Source organism: Rhamphochromis longiceps, linkage group LG18, assembly GCF_057381845.1.
Source record: "Rhamphochromis longiceps isolate RC_006_pf linkage group LG18, R_longiceps_female_GT1.1, whole genome shotgun sequence".
Classification (NCBI taxonomy): Eukaryota; Metazoa; Chordata; class Actinopteri; order Cichliformes; family Cichlidae; genus Rhamphochromis; species Rhamphochromis longiceps.
In genome coordinates, this window is record NC_140574.1 from 25,379,269 (window position 1) to 25,405,796 (window position 26,528).

The 26,528-nt window shown below is 42.3% G+C and overlaps 3 protein-coding genes across 3 annotated transcripts; 2 read left to right on the plus strand and 1 right to left on the minus strand.

The window, feature by feature from the left end:
• The first annotated feature begins 7,025 nt into the window (after positions 1-7,025).
• Positions 7,026-8,637, plus strand: LOC146648403 (transcription factor HES-1-B-like). The gene is made up of 4 exons (XM_085388710.1): positions 7,026-7,331; positions 7,424-7,519; positions 7,615-7,702; positions 7,910-8,637. The coding sequence occupies exons 1-4, from the start codon at positions 7,224-7,226 to the stop codon at positions 8,359-8,361; spliced, it is 744 nt and encodes a 247-aa protein (XP_085244836.1). The 5' UTR covers positions 7,026-7,223; the 3' UTR covers positions 8,362-8,637.
• Positions 8,638-17,074: 8,437 nt separating this feature from the next.
• Positions 17,075-19,577, minus strand: LOC146648404 (uncharacterized). The gene has a single exon (XM_085389494.1). The coding sequence runs from the start codon at positions 19,478-19,480 to the stop codon at positions 17,921-17,923; it is 1,560 nt and encodes a 519-aa protein (XP_085245620.1). The 5' UTR covers positions 19,481-19,577; the 3' UTR covers positions 17,075-17,920.
• Positions 19,578-20,417: 840 nt separating this feature from the next.
• Positions 20,418-25,275, plus strand: cldn1 (claudin 1). Its single transcript, XM_085389495.1, has 4 exons — positions 20,418-20,827; positions 22,067-22,231; positions 22,440-22,524; positions 24,645-25,275. The coding sequence occupies exons 1-4, from the start codon at positions 20,605-20,607 to the stop codon at positions 24,799-24,801; spliced, it is 630 nt and encodes a 209-aa protein (XP_085245621.1). The 5' UTR covers positions 20,418-20,604; the 3' UTR covers positions 24,802-25,275.
• The last annotated feature ends 1,253 nt before the right edge of the window (positions 25,276-26,528 follow it).

A 26,528-nucleotide genomic window follows, 5' to 3' on the forward strand; every position in this document is an offset into this window, starting at 1 on the left:
TTGTTCTTTTAGGTGTTACGCATGTTTTTGCACATCACTGTCCTGCAGCTTCTTCAACGTTGTTGGACCCCCCTTAAGACCCTTGATTAATACTCGGGACACAAGGCCAACCTGATGCTCGCTTACTTACGCCTGGCCTCATTTTACAGATGACACAAAGGCTCCCATGTTCGGTAAAAGGTCCGTGACCCACCAGACGGTCACAAAGCCCTTCTCCTCCCTCATGTCACCTAAGCATGGGTTCCCTCACTGGGCCTTGGTGGCGTTCCTGTCCCCCCTTCCTTTATCAGTCCTTCCAGGCCTGAATGGGCTCTGTGGTTGGTCAATAAATTCAGTGATTCAGGGGGTGGACAGTTGCAGCCGTGTTAACGTTTGTTCACAGGCTTGTCGGAGGGAAGGGCCCCGCCCCACGGCCCTTTGTCTCCTGTGGTCTCTCATCAGGTTAGAAGTCAATGGAGGGCCTTGTGCGGAGGTGGCAGGGGCATGGATGGAGCCGCCTCTCACATGGCCTTCACACAGGGGGAGGACCGGTTCGGATCACTGCGACACTTGTTAGAGTGAGGCCGCACAACATTTGCCGGGGTTGCTCTCCCTGAGGGCGCTTTAAACAAACTAATGGTTGGAGGCTGCAGAGTTGCACTGGGGTAAGATGATCTGCACTCGGAGGCCTGCGGTGGCCAAACTGAAAAGGAGCGCACAAGTGTATCTTACAATCTCCATTTACAGATCTGACTGAGAGCAAAAAGAGGTCAGGCCTTCATTTACGGTGACACTATTTAAATTTGGACTAGAATGGAACCAATGCATTTCAGTGGCCCCTGAAGGTGCCACAGTGTTGCTGAGTTATGGCCGTTTTCTCAGGCTCAGCTGGGCCGAAGCATGGGAACAGACACAAACGGGAGAAAAGGGAGACAGAGAGCCATAGATGGAGCAAGACACAAACAGTGGAGGGCTTTAGGAGACAGAAAACAGTGGACAGAAAAAGACGCACTGTGACTGAAGAGGGACTTAGAGGCATGACTGAGGCCTAACTGTCATGAGAAGATGAGAGTTGCCATGGCCACCCAGGAGCCACCCAGCAAGCATGTGAGCAGGGGAGACTCGGGGGCCAGGGGCCTGGGCCTGGGCTGGTGGATCACATGCACTAACCAGGGATTATGTGCATAAGTGATGAGTGCTAAGCCGGCAGGTGAAGAAGGGAGGCCCGGGGACAAGGAGCGGGCCATCCCTCAGGACGGCTCCCTCTGTAAAGAGCAGGGACTTTTTTTTTGCCAAGTGAGGCTGATCTGCTGTGTGAAGGGGACTCAGCCAGAGGTCCTCGAGTGCTGAAAGGGCATCCCCCAGGCTGCTTTCACAGCATAAGTGGCCAAAACGCTGGTCTTGTGAGTCATCTTGAGTGGCAAGAATGGGGCATCTTCACATTCATAAATCCCAACACAAACACACTCATGGATATAGACTAAGCTTGGGTGAGGATAAGCGCCACATGGTGGGACATCATCAGGGCTCTTCTTGAGGGACGCTTTTTGATTGCTGCAAATATTAAAAGAACAGATCACTCAACACACAAACAGAACAAAAAAAGATCCAGTTTAACCCCTAGCTAAGTTTATTTTACGGTATATTTATAGACAAGACGCTCTTTTTCTAGGCAGGATCAGAAGGTTCACAAGTTGCTTTACTGCAGCGAATCAGCGCTCATCATATCAATGGCCTTACAGGAATGTGTTTGAACCATGATGGCACAAAGAAATCACATTCCCAAAGATTCCACGGAGAGAAAACAGTTCACCAATCTACCCCCAGTACCTTTTCAAGACGGTGGTATCCCTGAACATATTAACATGTAAATACACTTAGATACTTTGACAATGCACTGAAATGCATATAATCTACATGCTAACTAGCGCTTTAAAGAGTTTCCACTGCTGAATGTGGTTTAGGCAACACTTTCATGTCTGGGTTTTAAAAATTAAATGTGAGGCCTCTCTTAGAATTTCTCAAAGCGGTTTTCAATTTGATGAGGGATAAGGCGATGACTGGGTTTCCCTTTCAAAGGGGGAGACCCAGATTTCAATAAGACTTCAGTCTCCTTGCCTTTGGCTTCAAGTTGAAGATCTAAATGATGCCTTTTTCTTTTATGAGAAGAAGAAGAAACCCTATGTTAGGTAACAGATGGCAGGTTGTTGTGCTGAAATACCAGTTGCTATGCTCCCCCTTTTCCTCCGCAGCTTCACTTGCCATAGCTAAGCATCCCATCAGAAGCTGGTGTACTGACTTGGAATAAGCTGACTTGAAACTGCTCAGGTTGTTGTTGACAAACATGAGCCTAGATGAGTCTGCTAATCTCCTGGTCCTTTATCTGCTCTTTATTGCCGTATAAACAGGGCTGAATACACCAAAAAAACTAAACCTCTGTTTGCAGCCTTCTCTTATCTCACGCAGGGTTTAATCTGATGCCCTCTCCCTCTTTTTACATCGCTGCCTCTGCTAAATTCAGCCATATTTTTGATTCATCACATCACCATGACAACCGGTTATTTCCCATCCCGGAGAAGCCGCCCCCCACCTCACTCCCATGCTCCTCTTCTCCATTGATACTGCTACCTCCCCCCTACCCCTTCTTTTTTTTGTCCAAATAAAACAAAGCAAAGAGTGAATGCTCTCTGAGGTAGGTAAATGTATTCAGTGACATCAGCCAGGACTAGTCTATTCTGCTGGATTCCTGTACCACTTGTTTCCAGCCTTGTCTGGGGGCTGGACACTCTGTTGGCCCCATTGTCCCACGTGTATTCCTCACAGGCCTGCAATTAATGGAAGCCTTGTCTAAGGCCTCTGGAGCAGAAACTGCTGTTGGGGAGGGGGACAATAGGCGGGCCGAGCTGGGGGTGGGAGTCGCAAAGGGTGGGAGGGCCTCCCCCTCCTTCTTCTTTAAGGGGGAATTCAAAGGCCGAAGACGGGACGGAGAGTAAGCTGAGCACTGGATGAGATGTTTAAGCGATCCCTTCTGTCTGTGCCCTCCCCTCCTGGCTTGAGATGTTTTCATGCCAGTAGTTGAAAGGGAATCTTTGCAGTATTTGATGATGAGGATGGTCATTTCACTGCCCACACAGAGGTGGCGGCTGGGTGGAGGAGGAATCACGGCCGCAGCCTTCAGGTGAAGATGGGAGAGGAGTGTGACTGCTGCCCGCTTTCTAACCTCTACCTACAAAGACATTTCATCCATACGTGACTTTTAATCACTTTTACTGTTGTTATTTTAATGCTTTACATGTGCCGAGAAAAGAATCGCTGCTATGTTTTGTGCTGATCGTGGTATAAATCTCTGGACAGGGAACAGCTTCACATGCCAGAGCTATATCTTTATAGAGAGGTTAAACTGCTGGACTTAAAGCATGTTTGAAATTATGTTGTGAATGAAACAATGTTTTAAGGAAACATGGGAGGGAAAAAATTTGTTTGTGCAGGTAAAGATAACTCTATACTTGTGTCATAGGGTGTAATTAGCTACATCCTCTAATTGAAAAGGAGGCAAATCTTCCTGAAGGCAAAGGCTATTGATCATAAGTAGTATTTCATTATATTCATTCTTCTTGTATGATATGTATTAAGTGTTATATTATCCGCTTTCCAAAGAAATCTCATAAAGTTTGAACATTTCTTAATGTTGAACACTGACCAAACTCCCAAACTCCCCCTTGATAAACACCTGACTGTATGATCGCTGGCATCGACATGCTGTGTGTTTGCAAATGTAAGCCAAATGTGGTCAAAGTATATAAGAATCAAGAATAATTCATACATTTAAGGCCCTGTTTTCCTCAGCTTGTCACTATCTGTCACGCGTTACACCCAGATAGCTCGGACCGCCCCACCCTAGAGTTCCCACACTGATACAGATCAGGATTGTGCTGTAAACCTAATTTCTACATCGCCATCTGCACAACCGGGGCCTGTTTATGTCCCCCAACAGAGCTGGTAGGATGTAATTTAGTGCTGCACCAAGTGTCTCATCTGCTGCATGCAGAACCTCTTTGTAATTTAGCAGCTTTGAAAGCATTCAGCTTCAAGATTAACAGAGCATTTAATGCAAGCAGCCACTGAATCTGATGCTCTGATGTGAGTGTTTGTGTGTCACGGATCAAAAGGTTTTGTGTTTGAGAGCATCTGAACTGTGTGTTGTGGAACAAAAATAATCTTCAATAATGTTTCCATAAGGACAAACATGCAACAGCACTCTGCTGACAGCTTGACAGTGACTTTATTACTGACAATGAAAGACTGGTTCTACTTCAGGTTTCATCCTGTTATAAGGGAGTTTTTCCTTCCCACTGTTGCCAAGTGCTTGCTCGCAGGATTTTGTCTGATTGTTGACATTTTCTCTGTATTATTGTGGTGTTAGGGAGTTTTTATTGTTTTATTTACTTATGCTGCAAAAGTTATGTTACACATATTCCACCAGACACAGTTTTCCGTAGAAACAGGAAGCTGACCCTGTGACACTGGGATTTACCATTAGAGACCAGCACAGAAATACATATCCGCAGAAGTTGACTTGCATTATATTATTCTTAGAAATTGACTTGCAACACACATACTTTGTGACACACACACACACACACACACAGCTTGCATGCAGACAGCATCAGGACCTGCGTAACAGAAAATGTGATTATATTTGCATATTGACGATGTAACCTATAAAAATAAACGAATACTGCAGTTCGGTGTGATTTGCTCTGAGCTTTTCACCCGTGCCGCACGTTGTCAATCTTAAGTGTCTCAGTGTTGTTTACTCACCTGACTGTTTGTTAACTGTAAATCTCTGACATGTGGGTTCTTTCAAAAATAATCAATAAATATGAAGCATATTTTATATAGATTTTATATAAATAAAATTGAATTTAACTGAGCGAACTTTCTTTTAATTCTGAGGAATGGGTATAATTAGGTTTATATGAGGTGATCCCAGTCTTGGCTGCAGGTTTGACAATTTCATTTGACTTCACTTGATACCAGCTCGTGTCAGGAAGCCAGTGGTGCTTGAAGTTTGTCTGGCTCACACAGACAGGAAGTCTTGGATGCAAACGATGACCTGCTTCTGGGGTCATTTCACCTCTGAGGACTCTATCTGAAAGGATCGAGCTAACTCCCGATAGAAACCTGGACTAGATGGAGATGTCTCTCAACATATATGTTAATGAAACACGTTACAGATGGCATGTGCACTGACACCAGGAGATGAGTGGTTTATCACAGAGATATTGAGTGTGCTTGCAGGTAAACAATTGCAAATTCAAGACAACAAGCGCTTACAGGTACCAGAAAATTACAGAAGCTACTTAAATGCCACACAAAATGATAACTGATAAAAATCTGCATAAAATCTCTTGTGTTTTTATACGTGCAGAAGTATGATTTATCACAGATATAAGCTTTGAAGGAAAAGATGAGAATATAACATATTTAAAGATGAATAACAGTCAGTAATAGGTATAAATTAGGATTAAGAAAATCAGGACAGAAGGGTAAAAATATCAATTCAGGTGTTTGTTTGTCATAAAACACAAAAGATTGTATTGTTTTTCATCTTCAGAAGGATTTTAAATACGTCTTTACTTTCTGCTTTAAACTCTCTGATAGTAGACACGAGATGTCAGAGGTCAAGCCAGTGAAGACAGCTCAGTGCTTCAGAGATTTTCTTCACTGGACATCAGGCCTGGAGTGTGTCAGAAACTCTTTACTTCAAATTCAGAAGCACTCAGTGAACAACCCCGTCCCACCCCTCCCCAACGAAACTGGGAGTGTGAATGCGAGTGAGATATTCCTCTCAGTACACAAAAACACACAAAAACACATGTACAGTCACGCAAATACACATCAAAGTCCGGAACATTGAAACTCCACTTTCTGTCAGTGTTAGGAAGTTTAACAATAGACTGAATCCCGGAGATATCTTAATATAAGAAAGCAAGTGCCATTTCAACAGCACATGTCAGTTCTTCAGCATGACAAACACACAGACAAACAGATATTTGTATAGTAGACAGTAAATAGGGGCCATCCATAGGAAATGCCGTAAAACCTGAAAATCCAGCTAAAAGTTCAACATTTATGCCATAATATTTTTCACATTTTCCTTTGCTGACTGATTCTGGCTTCTGGGCCTTACGGTTAACACCCCTGATCTAGACACATTTTAAAGTAACTAATTTAAATACAAGACGGGAAAACGTAACCTCCTCTCCAATATTTGTTTTAAATGTCAATAATAATGGACACAATCAACGCTCACCTTCCAAACGAAAAGGTGTAGAGCAAAGACAGTTTAGGCTCAGGAGAAAAGTGCTGACTGATCGCAAATAAATGAAATTAATGATTGCTCTTTTTTTTATATAGTTAAACGCACAGACAAACGCCAAGTAAAGAAACATCTTTGAAACCTTTTCTTTTAAAAAAATATGAAGAGAATAATTAACAGGAAGAAAAGTAAGAGACGCTTGACACAGGAGAGGTCTTATATTAATCTTAAAATTATTATTATTAGATTAGTCTAAAGCAAAAAACAAACAAACACTGAATTAATTCGAGGAGAAACGAAATTAAGACAATCAAACTGAAATTTAATGACTACATATTTTAGCTGTAAGTTTTTATCCAGCACAAGAGAGACACAAACAAAGCGGAAAAGCAGCTTTAATTTATGTTTTACAGTCTCGTTTAAAAACAGATAAAACAGCGTGCTGTTTGTTTTACCCCGAGAGCACATCAGTGGCGTCTTTAGTGGAGCGGGACGCCTCATTTGCAGCAGGAGAACTGGTGCTCAGACATTTCTCTCCTCACTCACGCTGCCTTTGTAAAACACTCTTTCAGCATCCTGACAGGTAGCCAATGAGAGCGTCCTGTCGCACGAGCCCGCCGCCTCCCCGGCGCCGTGTCCCGCGCGCTCATTGGACAGACGGCTGAAACCCAGGGAACCTGCACACGAGCCGCTCGCGTGCAGGCCCCAGCTGTATAAAAGAAACCCGAGGAGCCCGTAACAGGAGCGGTCTGGATGTCAGCTTGGCGAGTGGACAGAAGTCGCTTTTGAGTGGTGGTGTTGTCATCGACGAGGATCTCCGAGGTCTGCCAGGAGAAGGCGGGACACACTGAACTGGACTTTTTACTGCTGGGTATTCGCAGACCGCTTCTGCTGGTTTTCTTTTACTGATACTGAACTGAAGATGCCAGCCGGTACTTTAGAGAGAGCATCTCCGTCCGCTGTGGCTGCCACCCCTACAAGTGGCGACTCCACGCCCGAGAAACCCCGGGCTTTGACAGAGAGCAGAAAGGTCGGTTAAATGAGCTCTTTACACCGGTGTTTAATTGTTTGATATTTCTACGAAAAACTGTCTAAACTGCGTTCCCCCCCCCCTCTTCCAAGTCTTCCAAACCAATCATGGAAAAGCGAAGACGCGCGCGCATCAATGAGAGCCTGGGTCAGCTGAAGACCCTCATCCTGGACGCACTCAAGAAAGACGTAAGGAGACGCACAGGCTAACAATCCAGTTAGATGTAAACATCTGTGAATTAAAAAAGCAAATTTAAAATTTTCAATATTTTTTTTCTATTTAGAGCTCCAGACACTCTAAACTGGAGAAGGCTGACATCCTTGAGATGACTGTGAAGCACCTCAGGAACCTGCAGCGACTTCAGATGACTGGTATGTAACTGCCATTTCTGGATGTTTACTGGAGAGCACTGAGTCTTGGAGGAGTAACTTTAGATGGCACACATGGCCCATCTTTCTCCAAGATTTATTGCCCAACCCGCATGTATGTTTGCCCTGTAGTATTCATTTCACATGCATCTCTCCATCTATCTATTTATCTGTCTGTCTGTATTTATGCATTTTTCTTTTCTTTTCCAGCTGCTGCAAACACAGACCCCTTCGTTCTGGGTAAATACAGAGCCGGATTCAGTGAGTGTGTAGGAGAAGTCACCCGTTTCCTGTCCACGTGCGAAGGGGTGAACACAGAGGTGAGGACTCGCCTCCTCAGCCACCTGGCAGCCTGCGTGGCCCAAATCAATACTCTGAACTTCTATGGACCTCACCTCGGTGCGGTTGGACTCGGACAGACCGGCACACAGATTCCAGTCGCTTCAGTCCCACAGATACCCTGCAAAAGCAATTCGCTCATGCACGCTCCCCCAGAATCGATGAAACTCTATGGAGGCTTCCAAGTGGTGCCCACGCCCGATGGACAGTTTGCGTTTCTCGTGCCCAGTGCAGCCCTCGGACCTCTGACCGCACAGAATGGTCACCACGTGTCACCTGTTGCACCGGCTGTCACCTCAGACTCTGTGTGGAGGCCGTGGTAGGAAGGAGTAGATTTTGAGGAGAAGAGTACTTTCACACTGTAAATCCTATTTTTGTATATTTTGTACATTTTGTTATTACACTGAGGAAACTTTAGACACAGTTATGTTTTTTATATGGACTATAAAAGTTATTCTGGGCCTCTTTTCTTACTGTGGGGTTTCTATTTTTGATACTGCACAGTTTATTTTGCCTCTGGGCTGAGAAGCTCCCGAAAAGCACTGTATTTTCTGAAATAAATAAAATGGTTTTATGTTTACAGCAATACTTGCAGGATTGGTGACTTTTTCTTTTTCTCCAAAAAAATACTTTTACATTACCCATCACACTTGAATGGCTTATGATATCAGTGTTACTGCATTCCCCTAGTTTAGGGTCCAGTTCAGTCTATGTTGCTTACAGAAAATGCTGTTAATTGCTATACTTATAACTATAAACCATCTCAAAGCAGTCCTCTAAAAATAGACCCCCTCCTGTGTGTCGTGTTATCACTTGTCATCCCTTCTGCAGTTAGGAGAAATCTGTTTTCTGCTGGAACTAAATACCTCTCTAAGAAGGTGTGGAACCTGAGAGGCTGTGTTGAATCTAAAAGGCGTGCTGCCAGCCCAGAGAGGAGGGCGTGTTGGCTTCTGCAGACACGCGCAGCCCTGCTTGTGCTGCTGCCAGATGGGAAATCATGTTAAAATAAACTGGAAGACCAGTCATGATAAGATCCCGGTATTACTCAAGGATTAAATGCGGATTAAATTTCGAAAAATTTGATGCTGTTATTTAAACTTTTTGACAAAGCAGGCTGTAAATGTGTCTGAAACAATTTGATGATGTGAGTACGATGATGTAAAACACCCTCTCTGCAGCAGCCCTGCAGAGACGCTCCAACCCCTGTGGTGGACAGTTGAAGGCCTGACTGTCCCAGCGTGTGTCCTGAGCGTGGTGCTCGCACAGCGGGCTGCAAGCAGAGCGTGACCAGAGGTCACAGGTGCCCCTCATTCACACTCCCAACACAACGCAGCTCCATCAGCATGTTGCCTTAAATCTGGCAACCCATCAACTGACCTGGGAGCCTGTCACCAAAAGACGGGGCCTCTCTTTGACAGCGTCACACAGTGGCACCTCTGAAGGCAAACACTCACACCATCCATAGTCATTTGACGGCTTCTGATTTCAAATCCATGGAATTTAAAGGGATTTGATCCTAACAGAGAAGCATTTAGATTAACTAAATTTAAGGAACTGAATTTAAATCTGAATTTCTTACTAAATGAACCAAATTAACACGTCTGCCACCCTGTCAAAAACATTAAACTCAACTTGTGCAAACGACTCAGTCGTGTTAAGTTCACGTCTCTGTTTTGGCAGAGCTGCAAGAAGATCGACGCTAAGGAGGACTAAAAGACAAAAATAGAGCTGCCCCCTCCTATCAGAGCATCCTTTGAGAACACCCTCGGAAAGACAAAAACAAAGACGGGCCCCTCGGTGGCTCAATGGCTCCTCTCTTTGTGACCCTCTCCATCTTCATAAAGGGCCTTTCCCCTTGTTTATCCAGGAAGAGGTTTTATGGCTGGGAGCGGGGGAGGACCATGCTGTCACTTTCACCGTGCTAAAGAAGGCTTATTGTTGGCTGTTCCCAAAGGTCCTGGTTTTAAAGGCTTTCTGACAACTCTTCAGGCAAAGCTGTGCCATTCAGATAAGACGAGCTCTGAGGTGCTGACAGGTTATCGCTGTGTATATGAGACAGACTCTGTGAAGGGGCTTTGGACAGAGCGGCTTCAATAGATCATGACTCCTGCTGGTGTCTGTGCCTTCATCTCATGTCTCGTCTTATTGTTGCTTATCTGCCGCCCCCCTCCCGAATCAAAACCCCACGTTGTTGCAGTTTCTCCAAAACGCCGTAAAGCATAGACTGGTAAACATGAAGACGGGTAGACCCTGCCCCTATTACTTAGCTCCATGATTGATGGCCTCCCCTCAAAATCAGAGTGGCAAAAGTGACAGGTTCCCTGCTTCTCACAACCGTCTCCCTCTGACACACACCGGAAACCTCCAGCGCCTCCACCTCTGTGGGTGAATCGCCTTACTATTGTTCTTAAGGTTGTTATGGTGTTGATGGGGGTCGAAGTAGTCACCAGTGGTTCACATCAAGGCTAATGAATAGATTATGCGCTCAATATCAATGGTGAATGAACAATACTCTTTGTCGCCACGCTCCAATTCATCACTTTTTGATTTAGCTGGTTGTTTTTGAAAATCTTAACAACCCAGAGGGGGGGAATTTAGGAAGAACGTCATGCAATAATAGTCCTTTAAAGTCAAATATCAGCTACATCAGATCAAAGCAACAAAAACCCGACAGAACAAGCTTATAAAAGCCCACCATAAGTCACATGTTTTTAATTTTGTCTATCTCTCTAATGTAACAAGAGCCTTTAATAAGAGTAACTTTCAGTTTACCCCCGAAGTTTGTGCTATTACACAGGAGTTTGCTGTTTCACCATGAGTTTGAGCAGAGCCAGAAATACAAATGCAACGTTGAAAAACAAGGACTTTATAGCAAATGGGTATACTGTTAGATTTAGCATATAATGAGCCACGCTGTTAGAGAGAACTCTCAGTAATCCAAGTGCCAAAGAGACCTGAAACAAAATACATGAGCGATGAATTCCACAGCCAGATATCATAGCCAGCACCAAAAAATGAAGCTCTTAAAGTGGAGGATGTAGTGCTAGAATGGTGTAAGAAACAGTTGTAAAAGTGATTGCAAAGTGTCTAAATTTGAAGGTATTAGGCAGAAATGTAATAAAGGTGAAATTCTGCTCGGCCCCGTAGTTACTGCGAGTCTTCAGTGAGACCGTCGTTTATGAGACTTTATTTGGTCACCTGAAGGCCTCAGGTTCCCCCCTGTGATGTGATCCCATCTGTCGTGAGGTTATTAACAGCAGCCTGTCCTCAGGTGTTGTTCCTAAAATTTTTAAGGATGCAAACAGTGCAACCACTAATAAAAAAAAAAAACAACCTTGCCTTGATCCTACCCTGTTATCTAACTTTAGGTCTATTTCCAAGCTTCCTTTTCTTTAAAAAATTATGGAGAAAATTGTTCACAGTGTATTTGTGGCATTTTTAGTGAAACATGATGTTCTTGACGGTTTTCAATCTGGTTTTAAGTCTCTTCATAGCACGGGCAGCATGGTGGCACAGTGGTAAGCACTGTTGCCTCACAGAAAGAAGGTCCACCATCACGCCAGGGTTTTTCTGTGTGGAGTTTGCATCTCCCAGTGTTTGCGTGGGTTCTCTCCGGGTACACTGGCTTCCTCCCACAGTCCAAAGACATGCATTTAGTGGGGTTAGGTTAATTGGTAATTCAAAAATTTTCACAGGTGTGAACGTAAAATGGTTGTCTGTTTCTATGTGTTAGCCCTGCAACAGACTGGCGACCTGTCCAGAGTGTACCGCACGTCTCGCCCAGAGACAGCTGGGATAGGCGCCAGCCTCCCCGTGACCCTGACAAGGATAAGTGGAAGAGAATGGACGGATGGATGGATGGATGATGGATGATCCATGGAATCTGCACTGCTGGTGGTTTTTACTGACATCCTCCTGGCTACAGATGCAGGGGACTATCTGATGCTAGTTCTTCTAGACTTAACTGTCACTTCTGACACAGCGAATCTTAATATTTTAATGTCTTGTTTAGAGCTCAGGGTAGGCATTTGTGGCACTGTTCTGGAGTGGTTCCAATCCTTCCTTTCCAAGAGAACCTTAGACTACGTGATTTCAGATGTTCCTCTGCTCCTTTGTCTTGTGGGGTTCCGCAGGGCTCGATACTTGGGCCTCTGCTATTTTGTATATCTGCTGCCTCTTGCTTCTAATTTTAGCAAGTACAAAATTGCTCTCCATTGTTATGCAGATGATACTCAGGTTTATGTTCCCTAAAACAGAAGGATGCCTACTCCATGGAAACTTTAGCTGAGTGCCTTGAGGAATTAAAAACCTAAATGGTGCTAAACGTCCTAAATTTTGATCAAAAGAAGGCAGAGGTTATTGTGTTTGGGCCTAGCGTCACTGGTGAGGCTTGTTCTGTCGACATAGGCCCAGTGGCTCAGTATGTAAAGCTTATTGTCAGAAGCATGATTTTTAGGATGGACAAGAATTTTAGATTGGACAGTCAAATCAGCGCATTGGTAAAATCTAGCTTCTTTCAGCTGAGACAGCTGGCTAAAATAAAAAAAACATTCTATCAAAAGATCATTTTGAAACAGTAATCCATGCCGTCATTATAACTCACTTGGATTACTGTAACTCTATATGTTGATTTTAGCCAGTCTTCCTTGTCTTGTCTGCAGATGGTGCAAGTACTCTTGGATGTGGAGGACACAGAGGAGCTGCTCAGAGGAGAAAGGGCTTTTGCTGTAGCGGCTCCCAAATCTTGTATCGTGCTGATGCTCTTATTTTGTGTAGTAATTTTAATTCAAATTATTTTTATATTTATTTACTTTTACTTATTTAAACTTTATTTAAGTTGTATTTCAGTGCTTTGTCCAGCACTTTGGTCAGTGGTTGCTGTTTTTAAAACGCTTTCTAAAAAAAGTTGGCTTGGTTTGGCAACAGCCTCAGGCCTCGATCTACTTATTCCATCTGCCATCCTAGTCCAAGGGACACTGTTGAACAACTGACGACAATAAGTGTCCTTAGTGGGTAGGTACGTACATCTGATTGTTTTCTCTGTTGTTTGGTGTTCACTTCTAATAAAAACATCTTTGAAAGGGTTTAAATGCAGTTACTAATTACATTGCATGATGCAGCATGACTGATTTATAGGTGGTTAAAAATGATAACTGCATTACATTTTCTTAACGCTTTTAGGATTCTCTTTCTCCTGTCACTCCCAACCAGTCCTGACAGATGCCTGTTCATCCCTGAACCTTGTCCTGCAGAAGGCTTCTTCCTGTTAAAATTGAATTTTTCCTTCCCACTGTCACCAGGTGCTTGCTCAAAGTGGATCCTTTGATTGTTGGGGTTTTCCCTGTATTGCTATTGGGTCTTTACCTTGTGGTCTTGAGGTGACTGCTGTTGTGATTTGGTGCTATGCAAATAAAACGGAATTGAACTGATAGGAATTGATGTGGCCTGCAACACAAGCAGTGGCCTGCAATCTGTGAAATCCACATTACATGTACAACTGCAAGTGAAAGTAGGTTTTTAATCAAAACCTGGAAACATGACTTGTCTGCATTGAATTCATAAAATAAACCAGGGAAAATAAACTGGCAATGTTTTAACAAACCCAAATGTGTGAAACACATATTGTTTTATAGGATCTTTGCTGCTGGAGGATGGAGCATAGAAGGTATTTCAGTGTCCGACCAAAAGTATAGAATGAAGTGCTGCTTGCAGGCATAATAAAACCAGCTGGGCACAAAACAAGGATAGCTATTTTTGAGGATGGGGGTCCAGAGGGCCATAGTTCCCGATTCATCCTTCATAAATGTAATGTGATGATAAGGAGCTTATAGCCTCTTGTTATCCTCCAATAGGGACTGACAAAACAAAGGGCAGTGTACCAGCATGCTAAAAGATTTCCATTCTAGTAACATCTCCCCGTCCACTTAACACCCACATCAGGTCAGCTGTTCTTAATTTGGTCAGCACCACCAATTAAGCTTCCATCCAGGGGTCTGGGTGCACTGAGGGGTAAATATTGACCCTTGTTTGTAAGCAAGGTTCACAGTTTGAGAGTGCAAAATGGCCCATTTGTGTTCGCGAGATGCTTAGGTCATCGCATTCACCCTTCTCGGCTGTGTGAGAGAGAGGACCTAATAGACACCTGCCCACATGATAGCAACTGGTGTTGGTTATCATTTCATGACAGACTAAACTCATTTAAATAAGGCTGAGAGACAAAAACCATAATCATGGTGTTTGAAGTACAAGTAAAAATTTTTTGTCCTCAACATTGAGTTCAGTGTTTCAGATCAGTTATAAAATTTTATTCAGCGACTCAGTGTGAAATTAGTTAACATTTTCCCATCAAAAAAAGTAAAGTCCCAAATTCTCGCCACAAGCACTGAGCCTCAGATGACCTCTGGTCTTTGTCCTGAGGACCCTGCCCTGCCCTCGCCACCTCCCTTCTCACTGACCAGTCTAAACTCTGTGGGAAACCATCTTCCCCAGTGCTTTGTGTTGTTTTGGACATTGTGCGCCTCACCGGATAATGTCTCCCTCCCCTCTGTTTCTCTTCTCTTCGATCTGAAGAGCTGCTGTGTGGAGTGTGGTGTCCGGTGCTAAATGCCCACTAAGCTGGATACAGAGATGAGATGTGACCATGGGTGGGGGAAAAGCAGCTTTTCATTCCTACTCATTGGGTTGCTCTCAAACACTGCTGCTGTAACTCTGCTGAGCAATTACCAGTGATGGATGCTGGCAGGTGATTTAGTGTTGATAACTACATTAACCTCTTCATTTCTTGTGGCAAAACTTAAACTCTACCAAAACTTCCCAGTATCCCAATAATAATTTTTAGGAGACCTGAATTCCAGGAAGTTTAAAAAAAAAAAAAAAAAAAAAGGATTTTCTTTTATAGTAGCCTAAAAATGTGATCACTTGAATGATAAACTGAGGAGATCTTTAATCTCATCTCTGTGCACAAAGCTTCAGAGTATCAGTTCATTGTTTTAGTTTTTGTAAATTGCAGTTAATTTATCCTGCTCTCATTTTTAGGCTGCTTTCAGCTGTTTTATTTCAAGCATCCAGTTTTCAGTGCTGGGTTTCGTTATGTAGACACAACTCTGACCCACTAGTTCTTCATCAAGTCTTCATCTGTTAGTTTAGCCGCTAAACTCCAACATCTAGTGTCTACCTGTTGATTGGCAACATTTTGCTTTCAAAAGGCCACATCAATACCATGAAATGAATCAGTTAGATTTGACTTGATTTACTTCACAATATAATTCCTGCATAACTCTAAGTAACCTTAATTCCAAAGGAAACAGCCTCAAAAACATTCTTCAGCAACTGCACTGCTAACTGTGACACATCCTATTAGTTTCTTTTCTATTCATTTAAATGCCAGCACGCTCACTGAACAGAGATATGCATTTAACGACTTCCATATCTCTTTCTGCTCATTAGCTGTACTTTTAACATTAAATGTTCTGTTTTCAGACTTTGAGTCAAGTGAGGATTACCTCCAGCTTAAGGACAACCCTCCAAACTCTGGAAATAAGTATGCCACCACTTGAATTGGGATGTCAGTCACCTCAAAACGAGGACCCAATTGACCCCTTGGCATTTGACCCTTATTAACCACGGGTGAAAGTGCTGTATTCAAGGTGTAGCCATCTGTGTGCCTTGTTGCGCTGGGGCTCTCCTCCTCCCTCAATCTTTATTATCCCTCCCAGTGTGCAGCAGCAGTGAGATTGATCAGAGGATGGCTGCTTGATACCGACATACTTTTGAAGAACTGCAATGAATAGTCCACCCACTCCACAGCCAAGTAAAAACCTCAATATATGTGCGTGCCAAAGGCAGTGGTGAGATGTAATGCACACTGCAGCTTAAATGGTTGGGGTCACTTTGAAATATTCCTGTTTTTAAAAGAAAGAGAAGGAAATTTTTTTTGAAAAATAAATAATAATATTAAAGAAATGCTTTAAGTGAAAATGAATAATTACTCAAATCATACATCATAAATTCAGTACATAGTTTATGTACATAGACACAAAGAGGCCTGTTTTCAGTAAGATCGCCCCTGTGATCCAGTGGTATATTGCGTAACCTAAAGCAAGTTTATCAAGTTCATCTGGTGACTGATCTTTGGCTATTCTTTGGACAGTCTGTGGGCGTTTTGTGGGTGTGATCACTGTCTCTTCTAAGAAATGAAACCCGTTCTATGTGGGAAATTTCTGAAGTAATATTTTGTCACTTCATCTCCACTGAATAGGCTGCACTTCTCTGAGCAATCAGATCACACAGAAATGCTGTAAATAGATCAGTTGGAACACTTGTAATCATTTTTTGTTATTGCAAATGAAAATAAATTGTCTTTTTCTTTTGAATATAAAAACATTTTTCAAGACTTTTGAGCAATAGTGTAAGTATATTCATTTAGCTGCTTTGCCCTTCTGCTCCACTGCAGAAAATTACTGCACTACTTACTGCCGGCTGCTATGATCATATTCTGATGATGATATTAGGTAAACAAGCCACAGTTAGCTTATGACATACACCGATCAGGCATAACATTATGAGCACTGACAGGTGAAGTGAATAACACTGATTATCTCTTCATCGTGGCAGCTGTTAGTGGGTGGGATATATTAAAGAGAAAGTGAACATTTTGTCCTCAAAGTTTATGTGTTAGAAGCAAAAAAAATGAGCAAGTGTGAGGATTTGAGTGACAGAGTCATAGGTGCCCAAGGCTCAGTGATACACATGGGGAGCAATGGCTGTCATGTGTGGTCAGATCTACATACAAGCTAGTGTAGTCAAATTTCCCAAAAGTTCACTGTGTTAGCCCTGTGACAGCCCGGTGACCAGCTCATGGTGTAGCCTGCTGCGTGATCTGATATTTCTGGGTTGGTGTTGTTCTGACATTATCATAGCAATGTCAGTCCAGGATCAGCATTACAACTGACCATCAGTCATGTTGTCTGAGAATTGAGTTAGCATTAGCCAAAAAGTTAGCTACCGCTATTAAAAGCTATCCCTAGCAAACCAACATTGAGAAAGCTAAATTTGGCTGACAGCAAACCTAGCTTGATAATACATACCAGTATATGATATTGTATAAATTAATAAAGAACACACCTAGAATTGTTTCCATTTGTTCTAGAAGACAGTTTTATATAAACAAAGACATTCCCCCCCCCTTTTTTTATTCCACATTTCAAGCTGACAGACAACAATTGTTAGTTAGCTGCAAAGTCAGTCCTGGAGAAACTTATGATGATGATGATGCAGGAACAACACCGATACAGGGATATCAGATGGCCCTCACTTCATGGTAGTTCGTATGGTGATTTTTACACCACATGCCTTTCAAGACTCTTCATACAATTTCTATCCCTGATTTAAGGATTAATACATTTTCCTGCCTTGAAAATTCAATCCAGTAATTTCATGAAGCAAATATTACGTTTTACTCAATTATTTGTTCACAGGAAACTAACCTCAAACTTGCTGAAAACAAAAACATATTCATAACTACTCTGCACTGTGTCAGTGATGACTGTTCTGTTTGAGGGGACTAGCATTGGCAGTTTACACAGAGGAGAGAAGCACTGACGTCTACTGGAGTTTTAATCACAGGAAAAGCACGTGTTAGCAGATGACTGACAGCTCACTCATTGCTTCTTTGAGCAGTGACAGGATCTTTGGAAATTGAGTTGAACTTTGAACTTTTTAAAAAAAAAAGGTTCATCTACCTTTCTTATCATTCAGTCACATTTATGTATACTAGTCAGCTGGTGAGTTAGAGGTTTGTTTAGAGTATTGACTCTGGCAGTCACTGAACATATAACGTGACTCTGAGTGTGAAACAATTTGCACCCAGAAAAAGTCTGAAAACTACTGAATGGGGCTCTCGATCAGTGTCTCGTTGCTACATTGTGAGGGTTCATGCTCATTTTTCACAATATGTTCCTTAATGTTGCCATCTTCCTTCTGAAACTGTACCTTCACTGTCAGTGGAGAACATATATCTACTTTACACTTTATGATCATGATGCCATTTGATGCTTGTAGGCTACAGGTGCTGAGATCTGGCATCTCATCTCTGGACAAATGACAGACCAGCTGATCCTTGTTGATGGACATGACCGCCTGTTTTTTCAAAAAGTTTGGGCTCTCACATACCACCCTGTCCAGCATCTCCATGGTTTTGCTGTTTTCCAACACCCAGTCATGCAGGTACCATATGTGGCAGTCACATTTCCAAGGGTTTCCATGCAGCCTCACGGTGTACTGCAGGATAAAATGGTCGAAAAGGTCCTCTGGGAGACTCTCCAGTTGGTTGTCAGACAGGTAGAGCTGCTGAATGAATTCCTGGCTCTTGAACAGTTTGGCATCCAAAGTGCTGAGATTGTTCTTTTGCAGGTAGATTGTCCTAATCTCAGACAGATCATTAAAGATTGTTTCGGGCAGTGAAGTGATCTGGTTTTCAGACAGGTCCAGGATCATCAGGGCTGTAACATTTCTAAAAATGTCTCCAGTAAGGTTGGAGAGCTGGTTAGAGGACAGGATGAGGTTGGTAAGTAAAGTCAGACTGCTTAGAGAGGACAGCTCAGTTAGTCTGTTGCCTTTTAGGTTCAGTTCCGACAAATTTGAGCCCTCAAATCCAAACACTTTATCGCTAAAGGTTGTAAGAAGGTTCCCACGGAGATTCAGCACCTGCAATTCAGTTAACACAGCAAAGATGCCATCATCAAGTTTTGTTATCATGTTCCCTTCCAGATGAAGCTCTGTCAGCTGAGAAACATTGTGAAATGTGTCAGATGTAAAATTGCTGAGGAGGTTGTTGTTCATTTTCAAGATCTCTAACTTTTCCAGACCACAAAAAGTTTCTTTTTTTACTCCCTCAAGCTTATTTTGGGACAAATCCAGGACACGCAGCTTTTGAAGGTTCAGGAAAAGAAACGGAGGTAGATCTGATATGACGTTGCCCTTCATTTGCAGAGTTTCTAGCTGTTTCAAGGAGTCAAACATACCAGGAAGCACCGTCTGGAACCTGTTGAAGTTGAGCAGCAGTTTAGTCAAATTTCCTTGCTTTGAAAAAGTTCCTAGAAATAAATGATCCAAGGGGTTCCCGCTGATCTCCAGTTCCTGAAGCTCAGTCAGATGTTCGAATGCCCGACAGTGAATACTTTTCAGTTGATTATCCAGGAAAATAAGCTTGGTGAGTTGAGGACTGCCCTCCAAAGTGTGAGAGAACAGGTACTGCACAGCCGTAGTCATTACAATAAAGTCCTTGACCTCCCTGGAAATATTCTTTGGTAAAGACGTCATTGTTGCATCAGCACATAGCACCTGGACCAGAGTGAAACACTGACATCGGTATGGACAAAACTCTCCGCTGCCTTTGTGGCAGAGAAGCAGCAGGAGCAGGATCAGACCCAAATTTCTGTCCATTTTTTACTGAAAAAAACAAACAAACCCAACAACAAAGAAAGAGGAAATTCAAAAAAGCTCAGACTCATGCACTGCAAACAAAAACCTCTGTGTTACAGCGATCGAGGAACACTGTGACAAGTTTCTCTGTGGGCTTGGAAGTCAGCTGACAAAAAGTGCAAACAACAACACAAGTATGGGTTAGGCAAGAAAAACCTTTGCCCGCTGGTCAGCTTCCGGCCACAAAAAAAAAAGATTATCATGCAATTCAGCAAACCAGCAAAAGCAAATGTTTCTTCACGGAACAAGTAAATCAGAGAGAAGTCGCACTGAGAAGATCATTCATGTGTGAAATAATGTAAGGAATCATACAATCAACTATGCTACTTCCTTCTTATTAAGATTTTAGGGTTAACGTTCCAAAGCTGGAGTACTCGGCTTTGATCTGCGGATAATTTGATAATAATTTGTATTTTATGGCATGTAAATATTCTGTTATTAGAATTAATGTTTGTATTGATAAGAAAAATGAATAAAAATCAACAGATAACTTATGGAGATTAGTGGTTTAATAAATGTGCACTTTGTCCCTTTTTTCATGTGTAAGCTGAATCAGAATAGGTAGAGTGCCAGTGGAGTGTATTTTGCTTTATTTTTTACAGTATTTCTATTTTTTTCACTAAATGAATTTCTGTATATTGCTTCAATTATAAAAATAAAGTGAAAACAAACAAACAAACAATGGGACAGATGATCACTGCTGCTCACAGTGCTCTTACTGACTGTTGTTACTTACTTTAGAAAAGATTTTATTGGAGTTCACTGCGTATGTGTGGGTTCATTTGGTTTTATTATTTGCAGAAGACCTTCACAGCCAGAAGGTGTCACCCTGCACCTCCTGACTTTAGCAGGAGTTGATGGCATTCGGGGATCCTCCCTCTCCTCCAGGTCATTCCTTAAAGATGCACAGGTGATTAGGCGCCTTTATTTGGGAGCAGGTCGCCAACACAAACCCACTGGGAACATCATTGAGCAACATTTTTTCACCTTTATATCTTTAAAAAACAACAACAACAACAACCAAAAAACTCCCCCAAAGAACTTTTGCCATTTTCATTTAAATTCTTATTTTAATTCATCAAACAATGGCAAACGCTGGAGTGCAGCTTCTCGGATTCATACTGGCCCTCATTGGCTGCTTTGGCGTCATCGCGGCCACAATCATGGTGCAGTGGAAAGCTTCAGCCTACGTTGGGGACAACATCATCACGGCTCAGGCGATGTATGAAGGGCTTTGGCAGACCTGTGCGAGTCAGAGCACCGGACAAGTTCAGTGTAAAGTATATGACTCCCTCCTCCAGCTGCCAGGTACTGCTTTATATACATCGTGTTTTTACCTTTTGTGATATTTCTTCATTATTATTAAATGCTGATGACGGTCATAGCCAGAGAATAAGGGGTTTATGAGTAACACAGTGTCCAAAATCAAATACTTGTTCTATTTTTTGGGTGTGGAAGGGGGTAGTTAGCTGGGTGGGGAGCATGTCATGAGATAGTGAATGGTGCACATTCAAATAATACCCGAACAGTTACTTTCAATACCAATGCTAGAAGTTTAAGTAGAACTGTGGTTGTTCTATGAACAAAAAATATGTTTAAGTCTGTGGTCTTTCAAAGCCTCGAGGTCACTAAAGGGAGAGTGCACCTTTTTCCTTCTCCTTCTTAGACCTCCTGCATGCAAAGACATGTTGGTCAAATACCATAACCTACGTCATGAAAGAGACATGAAAGACAAAGTTTAAACTTCATGCTGTTAGTGTTGCAAATCAGTCAAGTGTAAACATTTTTACAAAAAAACACAACTATCAGATTAAAAATAATCCCTTCGATGAACGTGTTTCTTTTCCTTTTTTTTTTTTACACTTTTACCCTTTTTTTCTGAAACACATTCATTCAGTGGAAGTTAAACAAGGATTGAGACAATGTGAGGAACACTGCACTACAAGCCCCGCAACAGAGAACTACACAGCAACACACAAAAGAATAGAACAAATAAAAACAAAAACATGAAAAACAAAAACTAAAGGATCAAATAGGCTGTGAGTGAGCTCTTCTATTCAGAATCATATTTATTTGTTAGAAGTACAATTTTTCTGGTGTGCACTTAAATGATTTATATGTTTTTGTGATAGGACAGTCTGCAATGTTTCTTGGGAGACGGGATTAGAAATCTGAAGGTAACACTTGATGGGGAGTCTTCATCCAGATGAGGAAGATGCAGTTTTGATCAGTTAAATTTAGATTCTCAGTAAGTTTGTAGCGTGACGCAAAAAAGACGCAATCTGGCTTAAAGGGTTGCCCTCGATTAGAAGAGAAAGGTAACAGAGGTGATGTGTGGTCTGTTGAGGATTGATTGTTAAAGAAAGAACAGTTAAACATGGACTAATAAAATGGCACTCGTGTAAAATTTTGTTTTCTGTGCTACTGCTGTGAAGTATCTCCCTGTTTGGAGGGATTTCAACTGTCTCTAACCACCCAGTTACTTCTTAGTGAAGTAAGCCTTGAGTGAAACCTGCTCTGACTAACGTACCCTCTCTGTGTCTGCAGGAAACATACAGGGCACACGAGGGCTGATGGTGTCGTCCATCGTGCTGTGCTTCATTTCCATCCTGGTGGCAGTGATGGGTATGAAGTGCACTACGGTCATGAGCGACTCTCCAGAGCTGAAGGATAAGGTGGCCCTGAGTGGAGGGATTATCTTTATTCTTGCTGGTGAGAGTTAAATCATCTTTTTATGGGTTTTTTAAAAAAGTGTAACATAGTACTTCTTTGTTTTTACCTGCATTCACAGCTACATTGGAACATCGTTTTAGAATGTGAGGTTTTGCATTCGAGATATGTCAAAGATAACACAACTGCGCAAGTAGTTACCTCTAAAATCCAACAATATAGAGAAGCTTTTGTGCTCGCAATTTTCCAGGTCTGCTTGCCCTGGCGGGAACTTCCTGGTTTGGCAGCAACATAGCAAAGGAATTCTACAATCCATTCACTCCGACTAACTCCAGGTGAGCATCTCCTCTGTCACACGAAACCCTCCACAATCCTTATCAGGTATCACTGAAGGTTTCTTTGGTGAATCCACAGACAGACATCAGATTAAAAAAAGTCTGTCTCTGTGACAGAGACCAAAAAAAGCTCAAGATTCAGCATTACAGCACACACAAAGGGAAATGAAAGAGTCCGGTCCCCGACAAAAATTCAGGCGTGTGAGCCGTGCAAACCCACAACATTTTCACACTTGGCACCAAAGAAATAGGTCTATTTCCTGAAATGTTTACCTGCTCCTTTGAGTTAGTGCCACATCGGCTCAAAGACAACACGTGTTGTTCTGACATTTTTTATGCATTTTTAAAAACACGTTCTGTTAAAATTCACAAAAAACATGCTACACACATAACAGTGTATTTACTTTGTGTTATTTCTTAAGAAATCCTTCTTTAAGAGTGGGTACTCTGACATGTAGCACCGACTAAGTTTAGTGGGGCAGACTTAACCTTTTTAGTACCCAAATTTAAATGTACCCAAATTTAAATGCTATGGTATATATATATATATATATACATACATACATACATACATACATACATACATACATACATACATACATACATACATACATACATACATACATACATACATACATACATACATACATACATATATATATATATATATATATATATATATATATATATATATATATATATATATATATATATATATATATATATATATATATATCAGGTACCCTGCTGGGGTAATAGGCTGGCCAAAGGAGGAGATAGAAGCCACTGACATAAAGACAAGAAAGCTCCTGACCATGCATGGAGGGTTTCACCCCAAGTCCAGCACCCTGAGGCTGTACGCTAAGCGGAAGGAAGGGGGCCGGGGACTGGTGAGTGTCAGCACCACAGTCCAGGATGAGACAAGGAACATCCAAGAATACATTGGGAAGATGGCCCCAACTGACCGAGTGCTCAGTGAATACCTCAGGCAGCAGAAACCCAAGAAAGAGGAGGGAGACGAGGAACCATCATGGAAGGACAGGCCCCTGCACGGTATGTACCACCGGCAGATAGAGGAGGTGGCTGATATCCAGAAATCCTACCAGTGGCTGGACAAAGCTGGACTGAAAGACAGCACAGAGGCACTAATCATGGCAGCACAAGAACAAGCTCTGAGTACAAGATCCATAGAGGCTGGGGTCTATCACACCAGGCAAGACCCCAGGTGCAGGCTGTGTAAAGATGCCCCAGAGACAATCCAGCACATAACAGCAGGGTGCAAGATGCTAGCAGGCAAGGCATACATGGAACGCCATAACCAAGTGGCCGGCATAGTGTACAGGAACATCTGTGCCGAGTATAACCTAGAAGTCCCGAGGTCAAAATGGGAGATGCCCCCAAGGGTGGTGGAGAATGACCGAGCTAAGATCCTGTGGGACTTCCAGATACAGACGGACAAAATGGTGGTGGCTAACCAACCGGACATAGTGGTGGTAGACAAACAGAAGAAGACGGCCGTAGTGATCGATGTAGCGGTTCCGAATGACAGCAATATCAGGAAGAAGGAACACGAGAAGCTGGAGAAATACCAAGGGCTCAGAGAAGAGCTCGAGAGGATGTGGAGGGTGAAGGTAACGGTGGTCCCCGTGGTAATCGGAGCACTAGGTGCGGTGACTCCCAAGCTAGGCGAGTGGCTCCAGCAGATCCCGGGAATAACATCGGAGATCTCTGTCCAGAAGAGCGCAGTCCTGGGAACAGCTAAGATACTGCGCAGGACCCTCAAGCTCCCAGGCCTCTGGTAGAGGACCCGAGCTTGAAGGATAAACCGCCCGCAGGGGCGTGCTGGGTGTTTTTTTTTATATATATATATGTATATATATATATATATATATATATATATATATATATATATATATATATATATATATATATATATATATATATGTATATATATATATATATATATATATATATATATATATATATATATATATATATATATATATATATATATATATATATATATATATATACACAGAAAGACACAAACATCTTGTATTGAGCTGGCCATGCGAGTCCTCAAACACTCAAGCACAATGCGTGTTGTGTTTCATCCACAGGTATGAGTTTGGAAGTGCCCTGTACGTCGGCTGGGCATCTGCCATTCTCGTCATCATCGGAGGGGCCTTCCTCAGCTGCCACTGCCCCAAGCAGGATGCTGGGCCGGCTCAACGCTACCCCCAGTCCCACCCTGCGGGAGGCAAAAACTACGTGTAGGAGTAGTCTTCCCACTTCTCCTGGCCTGGTCTCATTTAAGAGCGCTGGCTTTAAAGGGGCATATTTCAGACCTGTTTACTGTTTTCAGCATGTTTATTTGCAGGTGGGGTCAAAGTAGCGTAGTGGGATGGGATGCTTCTTTATTAATAAACTGACAATTAATGTGACAACCTATGCAAATGTTAGAATTGAATGTTAGAAATAAGGTCCAATAGCATGTATTTAGATTTAAACTGGGATTATTGTAAAGCTTAAAAGACTTTTTCTTTTAGTTTAAAGAAAGTTTTCAGAATATGTTGGAGACATTCAGTTTTTGTGTCACTTTCTTTGCAACTAATTTCCATTTTTGTATAAACTCCCATGGTACCGTTTGTTATGATTTTTGTGTTGTTGTTGTTTTTATTTCTTCCCATTTATTTCTTATTTTACTGCATATGAAATAAATCCACTGCCACTTTTCCATGTGACAACCAGTGTTTGGATTCACTTCATGTTTTGGTTTAATAATAATCACTGCACACTCACACCGGGTGAAAGACCAAGACACCATTTCAAAGTGAAAGGATCTGAATGTTCTTTTCAGAGCTCCACCCTAACCACGCAAAATCTCTTTTGATTACTCGATAAGGTCATTTATAAGAATCTGGACGTAAAATAGAGAAGGGTGTTTCTCTTTAAAGAGGTGGCACAATTTTTCAAATCATAAAAAAAACTTTCATTGTGTTGTACGCGTTAAAAATCCTGTACAACACAGAGCTAAACATATAGAAATGTGTGGCCTCAGGCAGGAAAAAACACATCCAAACAGAGAGATAGGCAGAGGGTGGGGAGCGGGCATACCTACGGTCTCCTGCTCCTGTCCCAGCACGCCTGTGAAGTCGCATTTCACATAAACACGGTCGGTACCGCTTGAATGCTACGTTGGGAAGATGCGTCAGCCTGTCTGTGACTTTACAGGAAAGAATTTCAAAGGTTGTCAGCCCATCGTTCGTTCAGTCATGAAGGTGTAACTGATTTTATAACTAAATTAAATAACAACAAAGAAACCAAACCCCTCCAGAATAAGCTGACGTTTGTTTCCACCCAACACCGTTCAGCAGGAGAGGGCGCCACCTTCTGGTGATCCTTGAGGATGCTGCTCAAACACCAAAGAACTGTTCCCCTGTTCTAAAATACAAGACAACAGCTGCTAATATTTGCTTTTATGCTCTTATAAAGTTGTAAGCGTATGATCTGGATGCTTTTGGATATTTGGGCAGAATTGGTGAAGTTCATTTAAATTGTTTGGTTTTCTGGGAAGAGGCCCTAGGCCCTAGGACAAACCCAGGCCGGGGAGAGGGGGGTCTGGGCTTCTCTTCATAAGCTGCTACCTCATGACCAAGCTGTGGATAAGTGGAAGAAGATGGATGAATGGATGGTTTTCTCTCACTGGCCTGGCTTTTAAAATGGCCTGTATTTATATTTTTAAGTGCAGTACACACTTTTTTTTAATAGGGTAGAGGTCTGGGCTTTGGGAAGGCCTTTCCAGCAGCTTAAGTGTCCAAGTTTAATATCATCCAGCTGTTGATTTGAGGTGAAGTTGAAGAATTTGAAGGTAGTCTTCATTATTCCATCCACTTTGTGCAGTGTATCAGTAACACTGGTAACAAAACAGCTCCAGAGCATGATGCTACTATGATTTGTTTCACAGCACTTATCGGATTGACCAATAAGTGCTGTGAAACAAA

Bases quoted from the DNA above. Each gene is read 5' to 3' on its own strand.
- cldn1 (XM_085389495.1), top strand. From the start codon at position 20,605: ATGGCAAACGCTGGAGTGCAGCTTCTCGGATTCATACTGGCCCTCATT. The intron at 20,828-22,066 runs GTACTGCTTTAT...CTGTGTCTGCAG, and splicing joins CTCCCTCCTCCAGCTGCCAG to GAAACATACAGGGCACACGA. The intron at 22,525-24,644 runs GTGAGCATCTCC...TTTCATCCACAG, and splicing joins TTCACTCCGACTAACTCCAG to GTATGAGTTTGGAAGTGCCC.
- LOC146648403 (XM_085388710.1), top strand. From the start codon at position 7,224: ATGCCAGCCGGTACTTTAGAGAGAGCATCTCCGTCCGCTGTGGCTGCC. The intron at 7,520-7,614 runs GTAAGGAGACGC...TTTTCTATTTAG, and splicing joins TGGACGCACTCAAGAAAGAC to AGCTCCAGACACTCTAAACT. The intron at 7,703-7,909 runs GTATGTAACTGC...TTTCTTTTCCAG, and splicing joins GCAGCGACTTCAGATGACTG to CTGCTGCAAACACAGACCCC.
- LOC146648404 (XM_085389494.1), bottom strand. From the start codon at position 19,480: ATGGACAGAAATTTGGGTCTGATCCTGCTCCTGCTGCTTCTCTGCCAC.